General features: G+C 40.0%; 1 protein-coding gene across 1 annotated transcript; it reads left to right on the top strand.

Annotated features, from left to right (window-relative positions):
- The first annotated feature begins 288 nt into the window (after positions 1–288).
- Positions 289–22491, top strand: tspan15 (tetraspanin 15). The gene is given in 8 exon segments (NM_001045589.1): positions 289–527; positions 6755–6940; positions 7381–7455; positions 7870–7965; positions 8996–9112; positions 18447–18494; positions 19233–19349; positions 20548–22491. Coding segments are annotated over 8 exon segments (894 nt in total). The 5' UTR covers positions 289–440; the 3' UTR covers positions 20716–22491.
- Positions 22492–23741: the final 1250 nt, after the last annotated feature.

The following is a 23741-nucleotide window of genomic DNA, read 5'->3' on the forward strand; positions in this document are numbered from 1 at the left end:
TAAACTGCAGCACCAATCAACTGCGCAGGCATCCAACCCCAGGGCAATGCCAACCCCCACTTGAGACAGATCCTGCCATAAATACAGCTGGGCTACCGGGATCCACTTCATTGGCTAATTGGTCGGCCAACAGAAACACTGCCCGGACAGCTGTCCATCCCAATCCCTATAGTCACACAAGCAGCTCCCGCCCTGATCCAGTCAGTTCCCTACTGATCCCGCCCTGAGCTTCATGTTCGCTTCCGTCACTTTAGCCTTGCACCTGACTTGTACACAACGCCGCTCCCACCCACGTCCGAGCTTCGCGCTCTGCCCCTCACAGCTACTGTTACTGCCCCTCACTACTGTTACTGCCCCTTTACTGCTCCTGCCCACAGCACCATTCGCTTCCAGCGCTGCCCACGGTTCCCACCCTTTCCCTGCCTCAGCCTTCTGCTCACATGGATGCCTCAGAGGTGCGCTACTGCTCCCGCTTCAACTACCTGTGCCTTAAATTTGCCCTCGTTGTGTACAGTACCGTGTTCTGGGTAAGTGCGTCCCTTACTTATTGTCTTCCTTGGTTTATAGACGATGTGGTCATTTTCGTGGGTTCTCATTGCATGACTTTTGGAATTGCTTTTTCCTTTTTGATAGTCTGTAGAGTAGGAAACTGCTTGCCTCCCAGGCAGAGCCAGAGTGAAATAATGCTCAGCAATTGCAGGTATATGGCACAATGAGCATTTTGATCTTTGCATTAATTAGGTGGCAAAAACAGTGGGCAAACTGCCCCTACATGGGAATATATTCTGGCTGAAGCAGACATGGCCGTGCCAAGCAGACCACTGCTCAGAAAAGCCAAGATTAGGGCTTGAACACATCCACAGTCAAACACACTGCATGCAACAAGCCCTTTGCAAAAATATTTGAATTTGCTATTTTTAAAGTGTAAAGCTGGCAAATGAGTTGCTCTTTGCCCATTTGGGTGCCAGCTGGGTCAATCCTATCATTTGGCCCCAAGGCTGATAATGAAATCACAAGGGGGGGGGGGGGGGCAGTGCAGACCTGTTGGAAGAGGACCACATCTATAGCCAAATGTTGTCTTAACAGACAGGATTTTCAGCCACCCAATACTGGGTTGAACCCTGACCAACAGCGGTTGAGGATGCAGTAGTTGTGCCATAAATGTGCCGGCAAGCTGCCAACTTGTGCTGATGTGATCCTTACAGAGGCTACTGCAGGTCCTTGCCCAATGGGATTTTTAAACCTGCCTGATAGGTATATGTCTGGAAGGTCCCATACACTGGCAGGGGACTTCTGGGAGTTGTGAATCGTGGTGGAGGGCCACATGTTAGACATTGCTTAGAATGGATTCAATACTTTAACAGGGTTACATTAGTAAGGAGGAACCTTCATTACTTACTCACTCAAACTGGCTTGACCTGTTTTTGGTGCTTCTAGAGTACACAAATGGGGTGTGAAAGTTGTGTGTAACTTGTATGTATTCATATATACAAGTTACACACAAATATATATATATAATATAAAATCCGCACTCACAGGACTTAAGTTAAAAAATAAAGACTTTATTTAACGGAAGAAACTGACGTTTCGGCTGTGGCTACAGCCTTTCTCAAAGTTGGTCAGATAACAACACTTGGCTGAGTGAAAGCCTACTGGGATTGTGGTTGGCCCATCCAGAGCTTTTAAATGATTATTAGATAAAGATGTGGTGTGGTCAGCCGAACACATGCCACTCTGATATAAAGATCTTTTTGTTGACCAGGTCCACAAATCTGATTGGTCTTTACTTAGGGTAAAAAAAAATCAAGAACTTTTCAAAATATAGTTTGCTGGGCAGCAGTGATTGCACACTGACTGCATTTACATTAAATGAAAATAGTAACTATGTTTTAAAAGGTATCCCAATATTATTATTCAGGTGAACTTTGTCTTTGGGTATCTACTCATGCAACTTAATGGGCACTGCAGTACAGGGCAGATTAGGAATCCACCCCTACGCTTCAAAAAGCCTATTGATGTGCCTGCACCGGGAGCCATTGTGTTGACCCAAGAGCAGGCACAAGGAGTGGATTTCGGCACAGCACTGCATATGCAAGCACTGGAATTGAGGCTTGAGCTCATTGGCTTTGGGTGCAGGCACATAAGTAGGCTGTTTGGTGCATAGGGGCGGCTTCTAGGCCTGCATTTATACGCAGACTGAGAATCCAACCCCGGTGGCAGTACCTATAAAGTGCATGAGCCCTGCTGACTCCTTATCAGTTTCAGTGCTATTAGACTACTTATCAGTTGTGACTCACCATGAAATTTACACACCCCTTAATAATAGTTGGTTACTATCACTTACACTGTTTGTGTAATAAGATTCCACACCTATTTTCTTTCTCTTTTCTTTCTAACCAATTTTCTTTCCTCATCTTTTGCTTCTCTTTTCCACCATTTCTCTTATTTTCTTTCTCCTTATTACACTTTTGTGTGTTTTTTTTTCAGTGTAGCTTTTGCATTGCGCTCTTCTGCATTTTTTATTCTATAAGTTCTGCTTTCTAACTTCCAGCCTCTTTTTGCTGGAACTGCTAATGCGGAACAGATCTCAACATGCTGTTACAAGAAAGCTGTGCTGCTCCCTTGTTTGCTTTCAGGTAACAATGCTTCGGTCTGTATTGGCATTTCCAACAAGAATAACTTGGAGGGAGGCTGATGTTCTGTAGTTACAGTTGCCACCTGGCCTGTATTTTACTGGCCTGGCCAGTAAAATTGTTTGATGCCCATGTTATTGAAAAGGAAAAAAGAAAAATGTAGTAAGGTCGGTATTTAGTGCATCTTGTGACAGACATTACATTACTAAGCACCAGTAATAACTGTAAACATCACTAAGCTCCTTTTATATAGCGAATAATAAACCCCAGGGCTGTATTTAGGTCCGGTGCCAACCTAGGCACGGGACCTAGCTACGCCCCCTATGTTGCCGAAGTGACGTTATGTGCATAGGTGTGTGTGATGTGGCACTAGCGTATTAGTATAAGGATATTAAATAAATATATTACACACTTAAATTGGGAGCACGTGTATGTATGTATATCTTTATTTATAAAGTGCTACTTATGTACGCAGCGATGTACAGTAGAATGAATATGTAATATTACACTCAAATTGGAATATTTACTATTGCAAATCTAAAAATATTACAAATCCCAGATGTTCTTGGCATACAAAGGAATGGGAAATCGTCCACATACTTAACTCTATTATTTTAGATATTTATCTAAAATTATTTTTTTCTGTTTTGTTTCCCCGTGCCACCAGCTATTTGTATGGAGTCAGAGCTCCATCCCCAACAACATAACTCTGTAACCTAATTTGTGTGCTTGTAAATACACCTTGAGGAGATCTAAATATCCTGGTGTGTGCAGTACATGTGCAAATACACAATACACAAGCATGATTGTGGCAGAAGGTATGAAAGTTATTCAACCACCCTGCACTTCAAGTTGAGCAGGTGCACCAGAGGTTTTGGGGAGGAGACCCATAAAAGAAGATTGCAGAAAATAGGTTTGTAGGTCACTGCGATATTCCTTAAAGGACAAGGAAAGGCAAAGTCACTTGGGGGTGCCAAAATGTTAGGCACCCCCAAGTGACTTAAATCGCCTACCTTTTTTCCCCCGGGCTGGTGCCCCTGTTCGGAGAGAACAGCACCAGCCCGGGGTAGCTGCAGCGCTTCCTCCTTCCTGCTTTAAGTGCGCGCGCATGCTTAGTAGAGTGAAAAGCCAAACATTAACAGAGAAGTCGGCTTTGCACGTGGGGTCCCGGCAAAACGAAGCAGGAAGGAGGAAGCGCTTGCTACAGGTACCCCGGGCTGGTGCTGTTCTCTCCTAACAGGGGCACCAGCCCAGTGTGCAAGGTAAGCGATTAAAGTCACTTGGGGCTCTACAGAGAAAATCTACTGCTTATCCAATGCAAGTTAAAACACCCACAGGTGCATAGCTTGAGGAAACTGACTTTTAAATGTGGTGGTATTTTCACTTGTAAAAAGATTCTCAGATGTTTATGTAGCATTTTGAGAATTAACACAGGTAAAGGCTAATCTTTTCATATACATATACCCAAAGGCTTGCTGACAAATGCAGCTCTTCCTAAAACAGGATATGCCACATGCTAGAATATTTTGCAGTTTTAGCAGTTTAGCAATTTTAATCTCCCTATGTTCTAATGTTCTCCCTAATAGAAATGGGACATGGATGCTAAACCAGCATCCACGGAGCTTGCAGATGGCCTCAAAGAAGCAGCAAATTTAGGTTAGGATCTTTATAAAAAGGGTCCTCCACCCACCATAGTTTCTGTATCATGAAAGAAAATGTAATTCTAAGCAACTCTCCAATATGCATACATTAAAATCACTTTGAAAGCAGTATCTATTTATACCTTTTTGTTCTCTAGTTCTGACTCTTAAAACAAGGTAACAGGACTCAATTTTTCCCATGTCTGTTAAATAGCTGGCTAGCTGTAATAACTCAATATTATATTTATATTTTTATAATATAATATATATTTTTATAGTGACTTCTATAGTGATATAAACATGTAGACAATTTTTATATCCGTGAGCTGCCTTCCTCCACCTAATCCCATAAAGTGTAAAAATAATTAACCCATAAGAGTTGGCGCTCTGAAATAAATTTGCAAACCACAAATTGTGATTAAAAACATCTGGAGAGTTTTTGTTACAATTAATAACACTTCAAGACATAGAATAAAATGGATTGCTCCATATGTATTTTAAATAAGAACTATTTTTAAATAGGAGCCGATTTTAACCCTTAAAGGTAATTTAATATAAAAAATCTTTTTTCTGTGGCGGATCCCCTTTAAGCAATAAAACTGCTGCATTACTGGGCATGTCCTATTATATGGATAAAAGGAATATTATGGCAACCAGTGATGGATTTTGAAATCAGTGTATATATTTTGCACAGTTTTTCTTTGCTAAGTAAAACAAACAGCATTTTGATATCTGAGAATTGCTTCATTCAGATCTTGCTACTGGGCAAAATCAGGTAAAGCAATATTCCATTTTACATAGTAAGTGTAATGCTGGGGCAGTCTAAATAAAATTGCTTCTTATTAGTCTTATCATTTTGATTAAGCTAGATCTGCGCTCATGTTTTCAGGAGATAAGTAGAGAAATAAAACAATATAGGGTTGATTCGCTAAAGGTCGATAAGCATTATCGCATGCTTCTGTGCGTTAAAATCGATGCGAAAAAATGCGCGATTCGCTAAAGTATTATCGCATGCGTTAAGTCGCATATTGCGGGCGTTAAATAGCGCAAATACTTAGACGCGCAAAATATCGCATTAGTCTGTGCGAAAATTAACACCTACTTGGGGCAGGTAGTAATTATAGAAAAGTACAGTTAATGAGCTTTTAGCAACACAATAAGGACTTTGCAGTGTAATTTATTCAAGTATGTGTTGGCCCTAGAGTGATGTAGCCTCCAGTTTGCAGGGAAATGGTCATTTTCAGAACAGTAGTTTTCCGAAAGTAATGGCGTATATGGCTAATATGGCGTGCGTTTTTTCGCACGTGGTGACAATTTGTGTGCGATGTGTTAATTAGCGCGCGTTGCGGCAAATACCACACGAAAATAGTCTTCGCGATTTAAATAACACAAACAGCACTAAAAGTATCCTTTTAGTGAATCGTGTGTTAAGTCGCGAAAAATAAGATGCAATAAAATTTTTAAGGCATGCTATAAATAGCGCTCGTTTTTTCGCACTTTAGTGAATCAACCCTTATGTGTCTATACTTACTGTATACTGTAATTATATAACATAACATTTATTATAACAATAAAGAAAAATGTTGCATAAAGGCAAATCTATACCATTTATAATATTTACAGTTTTGCAAATGTGATAAGTACCATTTTGAATTAACTAGTTGTTAGAGATTTGCAATAGTGAAAAATCCTTATCGTTTTATATGTATGTGCTATTACAGCCCCCACCCCCAATTATATACCATGCAGTGCTATAGTAAAAATAGGTTAATGTTTTATGTGAACTTTCTTTCTAAAGTACAAATTTAACATTAACAATTCTGCTAATGTCCATATATATTTGGCTCTCTGAAAAGTTGTATGTCATTCTAGTAATTTGTTTGCTTTTGGTAGAATACTTTAAAGGGATTCTGTCATGATCTTTATGGTATACTTTTTATTTCTAAATTACACTGTTTGCATGGTATATAATTCACTCTGCCATTTAAAATTTTATTGTTAAACCAACAAATGTATTTGTTTTAGTTATATTGGTGTGTAGGCAGCCATCTCAGTGCATTGTGCCTGAGTCTGAGCTTTCAGAAGGAGCCAGCGCTACATATTAGAACTGCTTTCAGATAACCTATTGTTTCTCCTACTCCCATGTAACTGGAGGAGTCCCAAGTCGGACTTGGATATCTTACTATTGAGTGCTATTCTGATATGTACTGGGAGCTGCTATCTTGCTACCTTCCCAAAAAAGAAGGAGGTGATATCACTCCAACTTGCAGCTCAGCAGTAAAGTGTGACTGATGTTTATCAGAGCACAAGTCACATGGCTGTGGCACCCTGGGAAATGAAGAATATGGCTAGCCCCATGTGAAATTTCAAAATTAAATATAAAATATTCTGTTTGCGCTTTTAATAAACAAATATGAAAAAATATGGTTTTCTCATGTTAGTATTCCTTTAAACTCCTCTCTTTTTTTTTTATTGACACAGCTTATAGGTGCCTTTGTTCTGGCCATTGGGATTTATGCTGAGGTGGAGAGACAAAAATACAAGACTCTGCATGGTATCTTTCTGGCTCCGTCTATTATCCTCATCCTCCTCGGAGTGCTCATGTTTGTGGTATCGTTTATTGGTGTTCTGGCCTCCCTCCGTGATAACGTGTGCCTGCTGAAGGTGGTAAGAGACATATAGCAGCAACAGTGGGAAAAGTAGAAGGAAGTATGAATGAAGAGGAAGTCGCAAGATAAAGAATGATAGGTAGTGTAGGAGAGTGGGGTGAAATGAGGTCAGCTTCAGAGCCTTACTAAAGTAAACGGGTATAATAGTGAGAGAATTACTTAACTCAGGAGGAAGCAATGCAAACAGGCAATACCAGGGCACACTTACAATATGGAGGCTGAGAATTACTGTGACTTCTATTGAGGTATAGTAGCAGGTATGCTGTAAGAAAAATTGCTGCTTCTGGCTTTGAAATTTACAGCATGAGGCATGTAGACATCATCCCTTTTTTATGTATATCCTGATAACTTATGCCCCATTTCTGCTGCTTTCCACAAAGCTATTCCGACTGCTCATTATCCTCCTGTTAATTTGACTTTTATGATCTATAACTGCAGTTTATGTACACCCTGGTTGTCTGCTTGATATTGGAGCTTGTCGGTGGGATCATCGCTCTGATCTTCAGGCACCAGGTGAGGTTAGTTTAAACCCATCCCTTTTTCCCTTGCTAAGATTCATTGGCACCCTTTTGTCTCCTCTAGCTTTGTGCTTCTTGTTACCTTGCAGTTAAGAGGTCAGGTCATGGAAAGTCTTGTTCCACACTAGAGACCTTCTAATCTTCTTCCAGTCTACCGCATACAAATCATTCTGCATTCTGCACCCCATATGTTATTATCCTCCACCCCCATATGTTATGACCCTTGTGATGTACTTAATGCAGATAAATGCTCAAAAGGAGATATCCCAATATTATTGTTTACAATCAGTGGCATCCATGTTAACCTCAGCTAAACAATGTCCTGCAACGTGCTAACAGAGCATGCATATTCACTGTTGTTACTCTTGTTAAACTTCCAGAAATTCATCCTTTTATTGTTTCTTAATAGACCATGGATCTTCTCAATCATAACATTGGGAAGGGAATTAGGAATTATTATGATGACCTTGACTTCAAAAACATAATGGACTTCACTCAAAAGCAGGTGAGCCTAAAGTCATGTTCATGGATCTATAACACATGTGCATTGAAATATTGTCTTAATCAGGTAGAAACACTCTTTGTACTGTTAGCAGATAAAGAGCTGAGCTTTTGGTATACAGTGAAACCTCAATTTTACATACCCTGACTTTACATTTTCCCACATTTTGCACTGTTTTTTGTGGTACAGGTATGGGATCCCTTATCTGGAAATCCATTATCCAGAAAGTTCCAAATTGCAGAAAGGCCATCTTCCATAGATTCTATTATAAGCAAATGATTCTAATTTTTAAAAATGATTTCCTTTTTCTCTGTAATTATAAAACAGTAGCTTGTACTTGATCTCAACTAAGATATAATTAATCCTTATTGGGGGCAAAACAAGCCTATTGGGTTTATTAAATATTTGAATGATTTTTAGCAGACTTAAGTTATGAACATCCAAATTACAGAAAGATCCCTTATCTGGAAAACCCCAGGTCCAGAGTATTCTGGATAACAGATCCCATACCTGTACCTCCAGTTTATAATGCATTTTAATTGGTGATTTTCCCTGATTTTAATATTATGTTTTCCTGAATTTTAAAACGAACCTTTTATCCTGATGTTCCCAAAAGTGGTGGTTTGTCTTCTGTATGTTATTATAAGTGACATAAAGAGGTTTAAAATATACAAACAATATAAATACTTTGCCCCCCCCCCCAATAGCGTAAAATTAATGCTGCTAAGCTTAATTCTTGTCATGAACACAGTAAATATTGTATCTCAAAGTAAAACTGACTCCTGTGCTCTTAACTTTGAGTTGCTTTGACACGTTTCCCTGATTTTACATTTTTCCTGATTTTTTTTAATTAATAGTACCCTTTTTATCATTGTTTTTATATTTATGCTATACTTTTTTTCACCTTGTAAGTACAACAGGTGTTGTCATTGCAACATGAAATACAGTAGGGGAGTCTTGTGCCCTATATCAGTCTTGAATATATGTATATGTTCCTGTTAATCTGTACAAGATCCCTCCCTGTTTATTCTAGTTCAGATGTTGTGGTGGAAAAGACTACTTGGATTGGAAAAAGAATGAGTATCATGAGTGTTCTGCCCCTGGGCCCCTTGCCTGTGGCGTTCCTTACACCTGCTGCATACGTAACAAGGTTAGTCTGCCTCCCGTTGGAAAGAGGTGGAGCATAGTTCTATATTAAACGGCCCCACCAATAAGCTGGTTTGTTTTTGTTTGTTTTTTTTGCATGATGAAAGAAAATTTGTAATTCTACACTTACTGTATATATATAATTCTAACTTTACAGTTTACATTTAGTGGTTTAAAGTTTTTTGTAGATGTAATTACAACTGAAATCAAATTTTTCTTTTCCTTTATGATCTATGCTCTTACTCCTGATTCTGGTTCTATAAACAGCATAGTTAACCCTTTAAGTGCCAAGGGACGTAGATTCTACGTCCTAGGTACCAAGGGACCAAAGTGCCATGGGACGTAGAATCTACGTCCAATGGCACTGTCGGGTTTACAAGCGCTGCGCTCGCTTTTAAAGCAGCGCAGCGCTTGTAAACCCCTCAGATCCCCCTAGGCAACGAGCAAATAACAACATACTTACCGATCCGGTCGCCCAGCCGCACCGATCGCGTCGCCAGCCAATGACAGCAGTGGACACGCGTTGATGACGTGTCCACTGCTGTCCCTTTAAATAGCGCCGCCTACTGTCGGCTCCCTCACTCCTGCTGCGCACTTCGGACAAGATGGAGCTCCCCTGCTGCCTTCCTGCTGGATTGATCGCCCCTGATCGCCCCTGATCGTCTGCCTGCCTTGGGTAAGCTGAACTACAACTCTCTACCACTGTTTATTTTGCTTATTTCTATCTCAACTGTCTAAAAAATTTTTTTTTTTTTTTTTTGCATTTTTTCTTCTATCTTTGTCATTATTACACTTTTGTACACATACACACTTATTTACAACTTTCCCAAGCACACACAGACACTTACACACACACTTACACTTTTTTTTTTTTTTTTTTTTTTTTTTTTCTTTCTTTCTTTTCTTTTCTTTCTTTCTTTGCTTTCTTTGGCAGTCTTTTTTTTTTACTAAAACTTTATTTCTGATCTTGCTCTATAATTATCTGATTTATTTGGTTGCATTTTAGTGTTTTTTTGGCATTTTCATAATTGATTTCTGTTTTTGAATTATTCTATTGCACTGTAACTTTTGTATTGCTATTTCGTGCTGAATTTGCAGTGACGTTGGTGGATCCAGGGCTCTGACCACCGATTTCATTGCAATTATTGTTCTTCTGTTGGTTTAGGTGGTTTTATTGGATTTTACTGATTTTATGGTGTTTTATCTTTGCATTGTTCTTTATTGTGTGTTTAGTGCCCCCAAAAAGGTTGCTTTTGCAGTGACATTGGTGGATCCAGGGCTCTTACCGATTTCATTGCAACTATTGTTCTTTGATTGCTTTTAGTGGTTTTATTCCATTTGATTTCAGTTGTTCTAGAAAGGTCCAGAGGTGCTAAGATTGTTCTGGTAGTTTCTATTGCCAAGGGTTAGGCTGATGCCACACGAGGCGTAGGGCTGATTTTTTCAGCAAGTGGAAAAACGCTTGCCGAAAATTCAGCCCTACGCCTGCTACTTGTTCCTGCACCCGAATGAATGGGATACGCTCGGGTGCAGGCACGTGTAGCCGATATACGCATGAAAACGCGAGACTTTGCATTCTCACGCGTTTTCATGCGTATATCGGCTACATGTGCCTGCACCCGAGCGTATCCCATTCATTCGGGTGCAGGCAAAAAAAAGGGGTGCATAGAGTGCAGCCCCAATATTATGCATTTTCAGGTTTGGCGGCCATGTACTTATGTGCAACCAGACATAGGTATCGTTTTATTCAGGGGAACTTGCAGATTGATGGTTAGTAAGTTTTTGGTAGTTGCCATGGAGATTTTGGGGAGAAATCTAGGTTTGTATCTAGTTTTTCCTTGATTTCTGACCAAAGCGCTAACTTCTGCAAGGGACTGCGGCCACAATTTTCCATGTAGAAAGAGGAGAGTGGCGTCTCTGAATAGCTGAAGGTGTGCACTTTTCAGAAATATATAGTTTGCGGGGGTTATTTCACAGGTTATGGGTGTGTTTAGACTAAATAACTGCAGATAGAGCACAGCCCCCCTTATGCATTGCCCCTGTTTGGGGGCATTTGGTGGCCACGTCTTTATGTGCACCCATACATATGGGGTATCGTTTTATTCAGGGGAACTTGCAAATTGAGGTTTAGTAAGTTTTTGGTAGTTGCCATGGAGATTTTGGGGAGAAATCTAGGTTTTTATCTGGTTTTTCCTTGATTTCTGACCAAAATCTAGGGTTGTATCTGGTTTTTCCTTGATTTCTGACCAAAGCGCTGACTTCTGCAAGGGACTGCGGCCACAATTTTCCATGTAGAAAGAGAAGAGTGGTGTCTCTGAATAGCTGAAGGTGTGCACTTTTCGTAAATATATAGATTGTGGGGGTATCTCACAGGTAGGGGGGTTATCACTGAAAAACTGCAGGTAGTGCACATAGAGCGCAGCCCCCAAAATTTCAACTGAAATTCCCCTTATGCATTGCCCCTGTTTTGGGGCATTTGGTGGCCACGTCTTTATGTGCACCCATACATATGGGGTATCGTTTTATTCAGGGGAACTTGCAGATTGATGGTTAGTAAGTTTTTGGTAGTTGCCATGGAGATTTTGGGGAGAAATCTAGGTTTGTATCTGGTTTTTCCTTGATTTCTGACCAAAGCGCTAACTTCTGCAAGGGACTGCGGCCACAATTTTCCATGTAGAAAGAGGAGAGTGGCGTCTCTGAATAGCTGAAGGTGTGCACTTTTCAGAAATATATAGTTTGCGGGGGTTATTTCACAGGTTATGGGTGTGTTTAGACTAAATAACTGCAGATAGAGCACAGCCCCCCCTTATGCATTGCCCCTGTTTGGGGGCATTTGGTGGCCACGTCTTTATGTGCACCCATACATATGGGGTATCGTTTTATTCAGGGGAACTTGCAAATTGAGGTTTAGTAAGTTTTTGGTAGTTGCCATGGAGATTTTGGGGAGAAATCTAGGTTTTTATCTGGTTTTTCCTTGATTTCTGACCAAAATCTAGGGTTGTATCTGGTTTTTCCTTGATTTCTGACCAAAGCAAGGGACTGCGGCCACAATTTTCCATGTAGAAAGAGAAGAGTGGTGTCTCTGAATAGCTGAAGGTGTGCACTTTTCGTAAATATATAGATTGTGGGGGTATCTCACAGGTAGGGGGGGTTATCACTGAAAAACTGCAGGTAGTGCACATAGAGCGCAGCCCCCAAAATGTCAACTGAAATTCCCCTTATGCATTGCCCCTGTTTTGGGGCATTTGGTGGCCACGTCTTTATGTGCACCCATACATATGGGGTATCGTTTTATTCAGGGGAACTTGCAGATTGATGGTTAGTAAGTTTTTGGTAGTTGCCATGGAGATTTTGGGGAGAAATCTAGGTTTGTATCTAGTTTTTCCTTGATTTCTGACCAAAGCGCTAACTTCTGCAAGGGACTGCGGCCACAATTTTCCATGTAGAAAGAGAAGAGTGGTGTCTCTGAATAGCTGAAGGTGTGCACTTTTCGTAAATATATATATTGTGGGGGTTATCTCACAGGTAGGGGGGGTTAACACTGAAAAACTGCAGGTAGTGCACATAGAGCGCAGCCCCCAAAATTTCAACTGAAATTCCCCTTATGCATTGCCCCTGTTTTGGGGCATTTGGTGGCCACGTCTTTATGTGCACCCATACATATGGGGTATCGTTTTTTTCAGGGGAACTTGCAGATTGATGGTTAGTAAGTTTTTGGTAGTTGCCATGGAGATTTTGGGGAGAAATCTAGGGTTGTATCTGGTTTTTCCTTGATTTCTGACCAAAGCGCTGACTTCTGCAAGGGACTGCGGCCACAATTTTCCATGTAGAAAGAGAAGAGTGGTGTCTCTGAATAGCTGAAGGTGTGCACTTTTCGTAAATATATGGATTGTGGGGGTATCTCACAGGTAGGGGGGGTTATCACTGAAAAACTGCAGGTAGTGCACATAGAGCGCAGCCCCCAAAATTTCAACTGAAATTGCCCTTATGCATTGCCCCTGTTTTGGGGCATTTGGTGGCCACGTCTTTATGTGCACCCATACATATGGGGTATCGTTTTATTCAGGGGAACTTGCAGATTGATGGTTAGTAAGTTTTTGGTAGTTGCCATGGAGATTTTGGGGAGAAATCTAGGTTTGTATCTGGTTTTTCCTTGATTTCTGACCAAAGCGCTTACTTCTGCAAGGGACTGCGGCCACAATTTTCCATGTAGAAAGAGAAGAGTGGTGTCTCTGAATAGCTGAAGGTGTGCACTTTTCAGAAATATATAGTTTGTGGGGGTTATTTCACAGGTAGGGGGGGTTAACACTGAAAAACTGCAGGAAGTGCACATAGAGCGCAGCCCCCACATTTTTAGCTGTAATTGCCCTTGTGCATTGCCCCTGCTTTGGAGTGTTTGGTGCCCATGTCTTTATGTGTACCCATACATATGGGGTATCGTTTTATTCAGGAGAAGTTTGTCTTTCAAATATGCCTTTGTTAGAAAATTTTTATGAGATTTTTTTTTGTCAAATCCACATTTGATCATGCGTCCAAGTTTACGTTTTAGAAAAAAAAAAAAAATGTCATAAAAAGTTCCAAATTTCACAATGCACTGACAAAAGGTATTTGGCTTTTGAGTGAAAACTACATTGCACCTAGAAACCTGAAGGTCTGTAGTTTCTAAAGATACCAAACATGAGGGGATATTTTAGATTTACATATAAGTTATGCTGCATTAACTGTTACAAGCGCTTTTCTGCTTTGTTCTGGTGTGATATTGTACTAAGTATTGCCTTAGTTTGGGGGTTACTTCTGGACAGGAACTGTGGGGTACCACCACATATTTGGTATCGTTGGAATTGGGAGTATCAGGGCTTTTACAAACAATAAAAAAAAGTGAGTAAAATTAACTTTTCTATGGAAAAAAACCTCAAAATATACAGAAAATTTTCATAATTTTATTTTTTTTTTACATATTTCACCCAAAATACACATCATATCTCCAGAAAAGTTATAAAATTTGGTATGTATGTCGAAGCCCAATTAGTGACGAAAAAAACGATATATAATTTCCCTAGTTTCGTGGAGGTTTTCCTACCAAAAAACATTGTTAAAGTGAATGAATACAAAATGCTTAAAAAACGTCTGGCACTGGGGGGAACCGAAATGACGAATTCGGCTGGCACTTAAAGGGTTAAAGTCAGTTTTTCGTCAGGTCTTTTAGTCAGCCAGTTAATTCAGCATTGTTATTGGAGTCACAGTGGAGAGAATCAGGGCTGTGGAGTCGGTAGATAAATTCTCCGACTCCTCAGTTTCTGATACTTCCGACTCCACGACTCCTCTGTTTTTGATATGCTTATGTATTTTATACATTCATTGAAGGAAAGGAAGGAGACATACATGTCATTTAACAACAGAACTACTGGCTAGGAAGCCAACACTCTACTGTATTGCCCAATTAAAGCACGTATACAAGTATTTCTAGTCCTGCGAATTTTTTTTACTTAATTAGTTATCAGTGAGAGTTAGGCTAGGTTCCCAGTGACGCAGTGGAGCTGCCGCACCTTAACTGTGCATTACGTCCCATTTAGTGAAGCATACAGTCAATGAAAAGCATGCTTCATGGTCGCTCAACGTGTTCGTTTATGCACTGCGTGTATCGGGCTTTATTATTATAGCAGAGAAGTAATTAATTATGACTGTTTGTGAATTGGGACATTTAAACTTGCTTTATTTTTTTTTTTTATTCCCATTTAAATTTAGTAGGAGTCGGAGTCGGTTCTTTTTTTTCCGACTCCAGGTACCCAAAATTGCCGTCGACTCCTCGACTCCGACTCCACAGCCCTGGAGAGAATACAAACAGCAAGACAAATGTTGGTTTTAGTAATAACTTGGTATACACTGAATCCACTATTTTAGGATCCAGCTGAACCCCGAATCCTTTGTGAAAGATTCGACTGAATACTGAACCGAATCCAAATCCTAATTTGCATGTGCAAATTAGTATAAGGGCTAAAGAGAACTGCGCACAAAACGTGTGGTGAAAAATTTTCAGCGTGCTTGTGACAAAAAGTTACTTGATTTTAACGATTTGTAATTGGTTTGGCTGGGAACATGAATTCAGCCCAATCCAAATCCTGCTGAAAATGGGTGAATCCGAAGCCGGATCCTGGATTTTGGTGTATCTCTAATAACATTTACAATTAAGGGCCTGGCAGACAAGGAGATTTGTTGCCCATGGTAAATTTGTACTACTGTTGGTGACAAATCTTCCAAAAATGCTTTCTTGTTGCCTAACATTTAGATTGCCCCAAGTAAAACATATTACTTGTGGCCTAATAGCTGGAAAATGTTAAAGAAGGCAATATCCTGCAATTAAGAGAGATCACCGCGAGTAAATGTTTGGCAATGCATTTCCAGAATATTTTTCTTCCGAAGTAGCAAACCACAGATGACAACTTTTGCTATGTGTCATTAACTTTTAGTAAGATGTAGACATTGATATATAATTTGCAGTTGGTCATCATTTTTTTATTTTTTATAGTTTTTCAGTTATTTAGGTTTCTGTTCAGCAGCTCTCCAGTATTTTAACAGTTAAGAGGTTGGTAAGGTGTTATTTACTGTAATAAATACAAAAACACACATATATGGCTAATAGACTGGCATCCATAAACTGTAGAGGACTCGCCAAAGTAGACAGGATGGTCCAGGTGCCCAGCCCCAGACCCTCTGCTCAAGTGTATAAACATAAAAACAAAACAGAGGAAAAAGGGCACTCTGGTTATCCAAAACCAGGCCATTACAAAAGTTAAGTTATTATACAGTCATCTCACGAAGCCTCACTCATTTCGTGACACATCTGACACATAATCATAGGCTTAAATGTACATACAACAGCATTACTATTTAAAAGGCTAAACACTAATAGGAAACACCCGTTGGTGTGTATAACGTATAATGCCAGTTTTCTAAATGTTGTAGTCTTTTTTGCTGAGAATAAAAATGATGTGTCTATTTACTCCTTTTTAAAAAGTAGGCTAAGCCACTCAACTTGTCAAAATTGCTCAAAGGATACCCTTAAAGGAGAACTAAACCCCAGTCCCCCTCAACCTGCTTGTAAATCTGTCACATACGTGCAAAGATGACACAGGCGCCATCTTCTACACATTTGGATTCTTTTCCTGGAGTTTATCAATATGGAACCTGCTGTAGCATGTGCAGTTGAAGCTAGGTCCGGGAGCAGCCTCCGTGGAGAGGTAGCAAGGAGGGAGGCAAGTTGAGGGGGGCTGGGATTTAAACAGGGGTTTAGTTTTCCTTTAAACACTTGTAGCTTTTTCTCAAAGGATGTTTAATGTACTGTGCAGTATTTAGTTTGCTGCATGCCACAGTGCTCTACACAGGGTTTTACAAATACTGTCTAAGCAATGGCAGGAAGAGCTAAACACAGTAACAATACACCCGGCAGCAGAGAACTTGGCCTTTACAGGGTTTTTGTATCCCCACATAATATACAGTGGCTTGCAAAAGTATTCGGCCCCCTTGAACTTTTCCACATTTTGTCACATTACAGCCACAAACATGAATCAATTTTATTGAAATTCCACATGAAAGACCAATACAAAGTGGTGTACACGTGAGAAGTGGAACGAAAATCATACATGATTCCAAACATTTTTTACAAATAAATAACTGCAAAGTGGGGTGTGCGTAATTATTCAGCCCCCTGAGTCAATACTTTGTAGAACCACCTTTTGCTGCAATTACAGCTGCCAGTCTTTTAGGGTATGCCTCTACCAGCTTTGCACATCTAGAGACTGAAATCCTTGCCCATTCTTCTTTGCAAAACAGCTCCAGCTCATTCAGATTAGATGGACAGCGTTTGTGAACAGCAGTTTTCAGATCTTGCCACAGATTGTTCATTGGGCCATTCTAACACATGGATATGTTTTGTTTTAAACCATTCCATTGTTGCCCTGGCTTTATGTTTAGGGTCGTTGTCCTGCTGGAAGGTGAACCTCCGCCCCAGTCTCAAGTCTTTTGCAGACTCCAAGAGGTTTTCTTCCAAGATTGCCCTGTATTTGGCTCCATCCATCTTCCCATCAACTCTGACCAGCTTCCCTGTCCCTGCTGAAGAGAAGCCCCCCCAGAGCATGAAACTGCCACCACCATATTTGACAGTGGGGATGGTGTGTTCAGAGTGATGTGCAGTGTTAGTTTTCCAAGAACACAGTTTAAACCTTTACCCGCACACCCTCAGCTCTCCAATCAGTACTCACCGCCCGGTGCACAATGCTCAGTTCCGCAATAAAGAATTTTAAGGGCAGAGCCCTGTATGAAGCTCTTGAGTGCCGTTGCTTTATGTTCGTTCAGTGTTAGTTTTCCGCCACACATAGCGTTTTGCATTTTGGCCAAAAAGTTCCATTTTGGTCTCATCTGACCAGAGCACCTTCTTCCACATGTTTGCTGTGTCCCCCACATGGCTTGTGGCAAACTGCAAACGGACTTCTTATTGTTTTCTGTTAACAATGGCTTTCTTCTTGCCACTCTTCCATAAAGGCCAACTTTGTGCAGTGCACGACAAATAGTTGTCCTATGGACAGATTCCCCCACCTGAGCTGTAGATCTCTGCAGCTCATCCAGAGTCACCATGGGCCTCTTGGCTGCATTTCTGATCAGCGCTCTCCTTGTTCGGCCTGTGAGTTTAGGTGGACGGCCTTGCCTTTGTAGGTTTACAGTTGTGCCATACTCCTTCCATTTCTGAATGATCGTTTGAACAGTGCTCCGTGGGATGTTCAAGGCTTTGGAAATCTTTTTGTAGCCTAAGCCTGCTTTAATTTTCTCAATAACTTTATCCCTGACCTGTCTGGTGTGTTTTTTGGACTTCATGGTGTTGTTGCTCCCAATATTCTCTTAGACAACCTCTGAGGCCGTCACAGAGCAGCTGTATTTGTACTGACATTAGATTACACACAGGTGCACTCTATTTAGTCATTAGCACTCATCAGGCAATGTCTATGGGCAACTGACTGCACTCAGACCAAAGGGGGCTGAATAATTACGCACACCCCACTTTGCAGTTATTTATTTGTAAAAAATATTTGGAATCATGTATGATTTTCGTTCCACTTCTCACTAGTACACCACTTTGTATTGGTCTTTCACGTGGAATTCCAATAAAATTGATTGGCTGTAATGTGACAAAATGTGGAAAAGTTCAAGGGGGCCGAATACTTTTGCAAGCCACTGTATGTGGGGGTTATACTCTGGCAATAAGTATATTGCCCAATGAAAATTACTGCAGCCTTGTAGCAGCTGTTTCCACCATGAATGTTTTATTGCCTCTATTTCTTTTACAGACAGATGTAATGAACACCATGTGTGGCTACAAAGCCATGAATTATGAAGTATGTATCTAGCTACTTGACAGTTGCTATCTTTTTCTTCAAAATTTCTTATGTGCTCTGTTCTCACACATCTTCCTTTCCATATCTTCCCATTTATATGCTTATATATCTTTCTAATAACTCCCCATTAGATACTATGAGACTTACTGGCTAAAATTGGGTAACATGCCATGTTTTGCTGGCCACAGTGCACTTTGTCACTACTCTTTTGCGCTTAATGCTGTCAGGTGGAAAACCACTATGAATGGTTTGCTGGCCTGCACATTTTTCACCCACTATGTAAGAAGTAGCATGTGGACAGGCCAGAACATGAACATGTGCTGGCCTGCACATTTTTCACCCACTATGTAAGAAGTAGCATGTGGACAGGCCATGAATACATACCCCTTACTTGAGCGCTGTTGCTGTGCCATCAGAGGCCACAACCATTGTGATGTGCAGAACTTTGCATTGCTCTTCAGATAGCTGTAATTGTGTGATAGCAGTTGCACCTATCTGATGGTTTTTGTACCTCTTCCCTAGATAGACTGTTGCACTCTCCCATTCTCCATGGCTAAAAAAGGTCTAATCACATAAACAACCAATAGCAGGGAGCATTTAATAGTCACCTGATAAAAAGCAAACCGTATTAGTTGATATGGGTTACCACAGCAAAGCAAACAGTGTCTTTTATTAAATATGGGGTTTGTCTCTAGTTACCCAGCGCTTACTATGCCTCATGCTTTTTTTTTTTTCCAGCGCCTGGATGCAATGAAGTTTATTTACGTTCGAGGTTGTACAGATGCAGTAATTATCTGGTTTCTAGATAATTACACTATAATGGCAGGTGTTTTGTTGGGTATCCTCTTACCACAGGTTTGTGTTTGCCTTTGCTACTTGTAAGTTTTTTATTTACCTCTAAACAGTGTCTGTATAAAAAATATCTCATAAAATTGCTCATAGGTAAAACCCTACTTCTTCGAAATAAACTATTTTCATACAAATTTATATTTTTAGTAGTATGTGCCATTGGGTACTCCTAATAAAAAATTGCCATTTTAAGTACTAAGGGCTGTCCTCTGGGATCATATGATTTACGGTGCACACAACAAACCAAAGGCACACATACATGTTAGGTCACCCTCAGTCAATTAATGGAAAGAGTTCTGTCTTTTACTTCCACTCTTCTTTCTGTTACAGTTAGAGCTGCATTATTTCCTGTCAGGTGATCTCTGAGGGAGCACACAGCCCATTACAAAATGGTGGTTCAGGGAAAAGATGTTTAAGGGCAATATTTAAAGATCTATATATTCAAGTTAATAGGCCTCTTAGTCTATATTGTATTATCTGTTGGTTAAGTATTCATTCTAAGGGTATAGTCTTCCTTTAAAATGTCCTTCTTAGTCAGTTTTTGCCTGTAGCTATTGGAATATAAATTAGCTCAGGGGTGCTATGCAATATGCAAATAATACAGTAGAGTGTCTCAGAGTCCTGTGTTGGCCATGGTGTATACATTTTTCTGTTAGCTGCCTATGGGTAATATACATGTACACATTACCTGTTAAGGGAGGGTCCCATGTTTTTCAGGTGACTGTGCTGTACATGTGCAGTGGTGGCACTGGCTCTAGTTGTCCATTATGGAAAGCATAAAGAACAAATCCAAGTGCTTTTTTATCAAAGAAGAGTAACAGTGGCAGTATGTGGAGCATTCACTTAGCGTACAGTTTCACCATTAGTTACTTTGGCTAATAAAAAATGTATCCAGGGTGTTGGTAATATACTATACATTTATATAGCCTTCATGTTTTCCATATGACATGATTCCCATGAGCTGAAAAGAGGCAATGCCAGATTGAGGCCGCTTGCCTTGATGCTTAGTGATCAGTTTCTAATGTTATGTTTGATTGCAGAACTGACTAGACCTTTATGGTACTATAGTCAAATTACTGTAAATACTGTTTTTTGTGAAATAAAGCATGTGTAGGTGTGCTTCCATGTATGAGGTTTTTCACTAATCTCTTACATTTAAAATTGTTTGCCTAATCTAACCATTTATTTTACACTTCCTTCTCAGTTCCTTGGCATCTTGCTCTGCCTTCTCTATATTACACGTATTGAGGATATTATCAGTGAGTGGAACAGTTCTGGAGTTCTTCTGGAGGGAGAATCCGTTAAACCTGAGATTGAATTTTCAAAAGTGGGCTGTTGCAGTTGCTACCCGGGTGTTGAATCGACAGCTTGATGGCACATGAAATGTACAGTGCCAAATCTACTTCTCCAACATACACTTCTTTGAAACAGGACCTCACTAACTACCACTAAAGCTATAAAGTTTGTTTGGAAGCCTGATGTAAACAATATGTTGATTATGATAAGGCCTATAAACTACATTTTCCAGGGTCGTCAAAGCTTATGGGCTGTTGAAGAGACTGTTGGTGCTGATAGACATTGTGGTAAAAATCCATAGTGTCAGTTGTATTTAAGTTAAGTTTGCTTTATCTAAACCCTGGCCCTAATTTATTCCTGTGATATAAGTTATGGTTAAAACAGACTTTGGCATGCAGTTACTTTTTCAAATTATGAGTAACATGAGTTTACACTTGGGCATACCAATTCCATTGCACACATGTAAATCTTTTTGGTAATTTTTTTCTAACAGAAATGTCAATTTTTCAAATAGGACTGTTTACTGACTGCTCTGTAAAGAAATATTACTTAGCTGCATTAGCATGGAGCAAAAATGTACTTATTTTGTAGTAAAGCAAGGAACAGACATGAGAGAGCTTTATTATTAAGCGTAGTTTAAGCAGCTGCGTACATTGCCTTACTTCTTAGCCCTGTTTAGAACAGTTTCTTTTGTCATTTGCACCCTTTTGTGCATCAGCACCTTGTCTCCAGCAGTTCCTTACCAGTAACTTACAAAAGCAAATCACATCAGAAAAATGTGGTTTGCAGTTCAACAAAAGTTGCTGGCAACAGTTTGACATCCTTAATTAGAACAGTCTGATTGGACATACTGGTTTGTACTCAGGTTTCCAAGTGCCAATAACAATTCTAAAATGCAACTATGCCTTAAGCAACACACATCCAACCACAACACTTGAATTAGTTATTTTTGTTTTTTTTAGCCACAACCAAAATCAGTGCTTTTTTAACCCTAGCCATATGATTCAGAAAGCACAGCATTACTACTTAAGTGAACACTTCCTGAAAATTCTTAAAAATCTCCTACAAAGTCAGTCCAGCCCCCTTTTTTCTGGCCGCATAACCTGTGTAGAGCATTTGAAGGGAGGCACAACAAACAGAACAAATAAGGCTTATTTACTAACACAATGCAATAAGCAAATTTTTGTCCATCCAAATGCTATTCACAAAGGTACTTGCTCCAAAATACTGGTTGCTGTACTGAATAACGGCAAGTGCAGGTAAAACAGAAAATCATAGATGCAATTTGCATATAATTTACCAATGTGGATAAAAAATAAACTTGTTACTTTGTGGGAAAGGCCACAATAAATCTGCAAGCCACCGTATTGTGGGTGAAAAACTTGGCACTTGCTATGTACCAGTCTTATATTATTTCCTGATATAACTTGGTAAAAAGCCACCCAAAGATGATTTCAGCAGTGTGCAGGACACCTTCTTCCTCTTATGATGAGTTAAAATAACTTTGCTGTGCAGAATCACCAGGCTTTTCTTTGTGACCACTGTCAACAAATTGGCATAACAGCAAAACATAAAGCATAATAGCAGAAGGAAGTTTCTGGGCACAGTTAAATGATACATCTATGCTGTCATGCTGGTGCTGTACATTCAAGCTGACTATAGCAACAGAATGAAAGAATTATGCATTTTACAAATTTTGTAATTCATACTCATAGGGAGTATTTTTTTTAGTTTTGATCAGCTGAAAACTGCCATGTCAGCAGAGAATAACCTGTAGAAACAGACAACCTATGAATATACAAATCTCAGGAACTCAAGAGTGCCAAAGGGCATTTTTATATAAAAAAAAAAATAATAATTTTACACAAAGCTGCAAAATGTTACAGCAGTGGCACACATTTTTTGCATACATAGTGTATGTAAAAGCTCGGATGTGCATATATTTAAAATGGTGTATGCCAGATTTACACTGGAATTCATGCCAAACTTTTATGTCTCAGTGGACTGAATTTTTGCATTTCTCACATTGCCTTTATGCAGGGAAATTCTTCATAAAAAAGCAGGTAAAATGGCTGCATCTCAAGCAACTATGAATGGTTCAAATGTAAGTCTTCTGTGTGTTTTGCAAATTATACTAAATAATCCAAAATTACAAAATGAAAATGCATGGTTATTAATTTTTTCATCAGTGCCTAATTTTTGATGTTGTAGGTGAAGATCTGGCACTAAAGGTGGCCATAATATGAATGTTCTGCTACTGTAATATGTTTTTTTTTGTATTGTGTTCTAAAAAGCTTTAATCTTATTCAGAGTATACCTATAACATGTGCCTCTTCTGTGATTTTTTAAAAAAAAATAAATGTTTGACTAAATGTTTTTTGTTGGTGGTGTCTTTTTCCCTCAAAGGTATAAATAACAGCATTTTACACAAATCAATACTAGAAAGTGATGTGGTGTAACCTAAGCTTAGCAGCTGCCTTTTTAAAGGGGAAGGATCATTAAATAAAATGTGTAATATATATTCCAAGAGAGCATTACTTTGCTGTCACACTTGCTATCTCACCATTAATTTACTATTAATGAAAATAATTAAATAACTTAAATTGTATTATTAACTAGAGCATACCCCCCCAACTGTCCCGCTTTTCGCGGGACAGTCCCGGTTTTTACAGCACATCCCGCTGTCCCGGATTGTTCAATGAATGTCCCGCATTACGGAAATGCAGAACATTCATCCAGGCCACACTATCCAGGCCAGTGGGACGCGCTGGCTACAGCGGAGCGCTCCGGCTCCTTCTTCTTGGGCTCCGCTCCTTATTTGGCTCCGCTCCTTATTTGGCTCCTCGTACGGCGGCGACAGGTCCTTTTATAAGGTTGCGCCTGTGCGTACGTGTGACGTCACACCTACGCACGGGCGCAACCTTATAAAAGGACCTGTCGCCGCCTTACGAGGAGCCGAGTAAGGAGCAGGAGCCCAAGAAGTCTATGGGGGCTGCTATGTATGAGGTACTCACTATGGGGGCAATTGGGGGGGTACTGTGTATGGGGGGGCTCTGTGTAAGGAGGGCTACTGTGTATGGGGGGCACTGTGTATGGGGGGGC

The sequence above is a fragment of the Xenopus tropicalis genome, chromosome 8 (assembly GCF_000004195.4).
Source record: "Xenopus tropicalis strain Nigerian chromosome 8, UCB_Xtro_10.0, whole genome shotgun sequence".
NCBI classification, from domain to species: Eukaryota; Metazoa; Chordata; class Amphibia; order Anura; family Pipidae; genus Xenopus; species Xenopus tropicalis.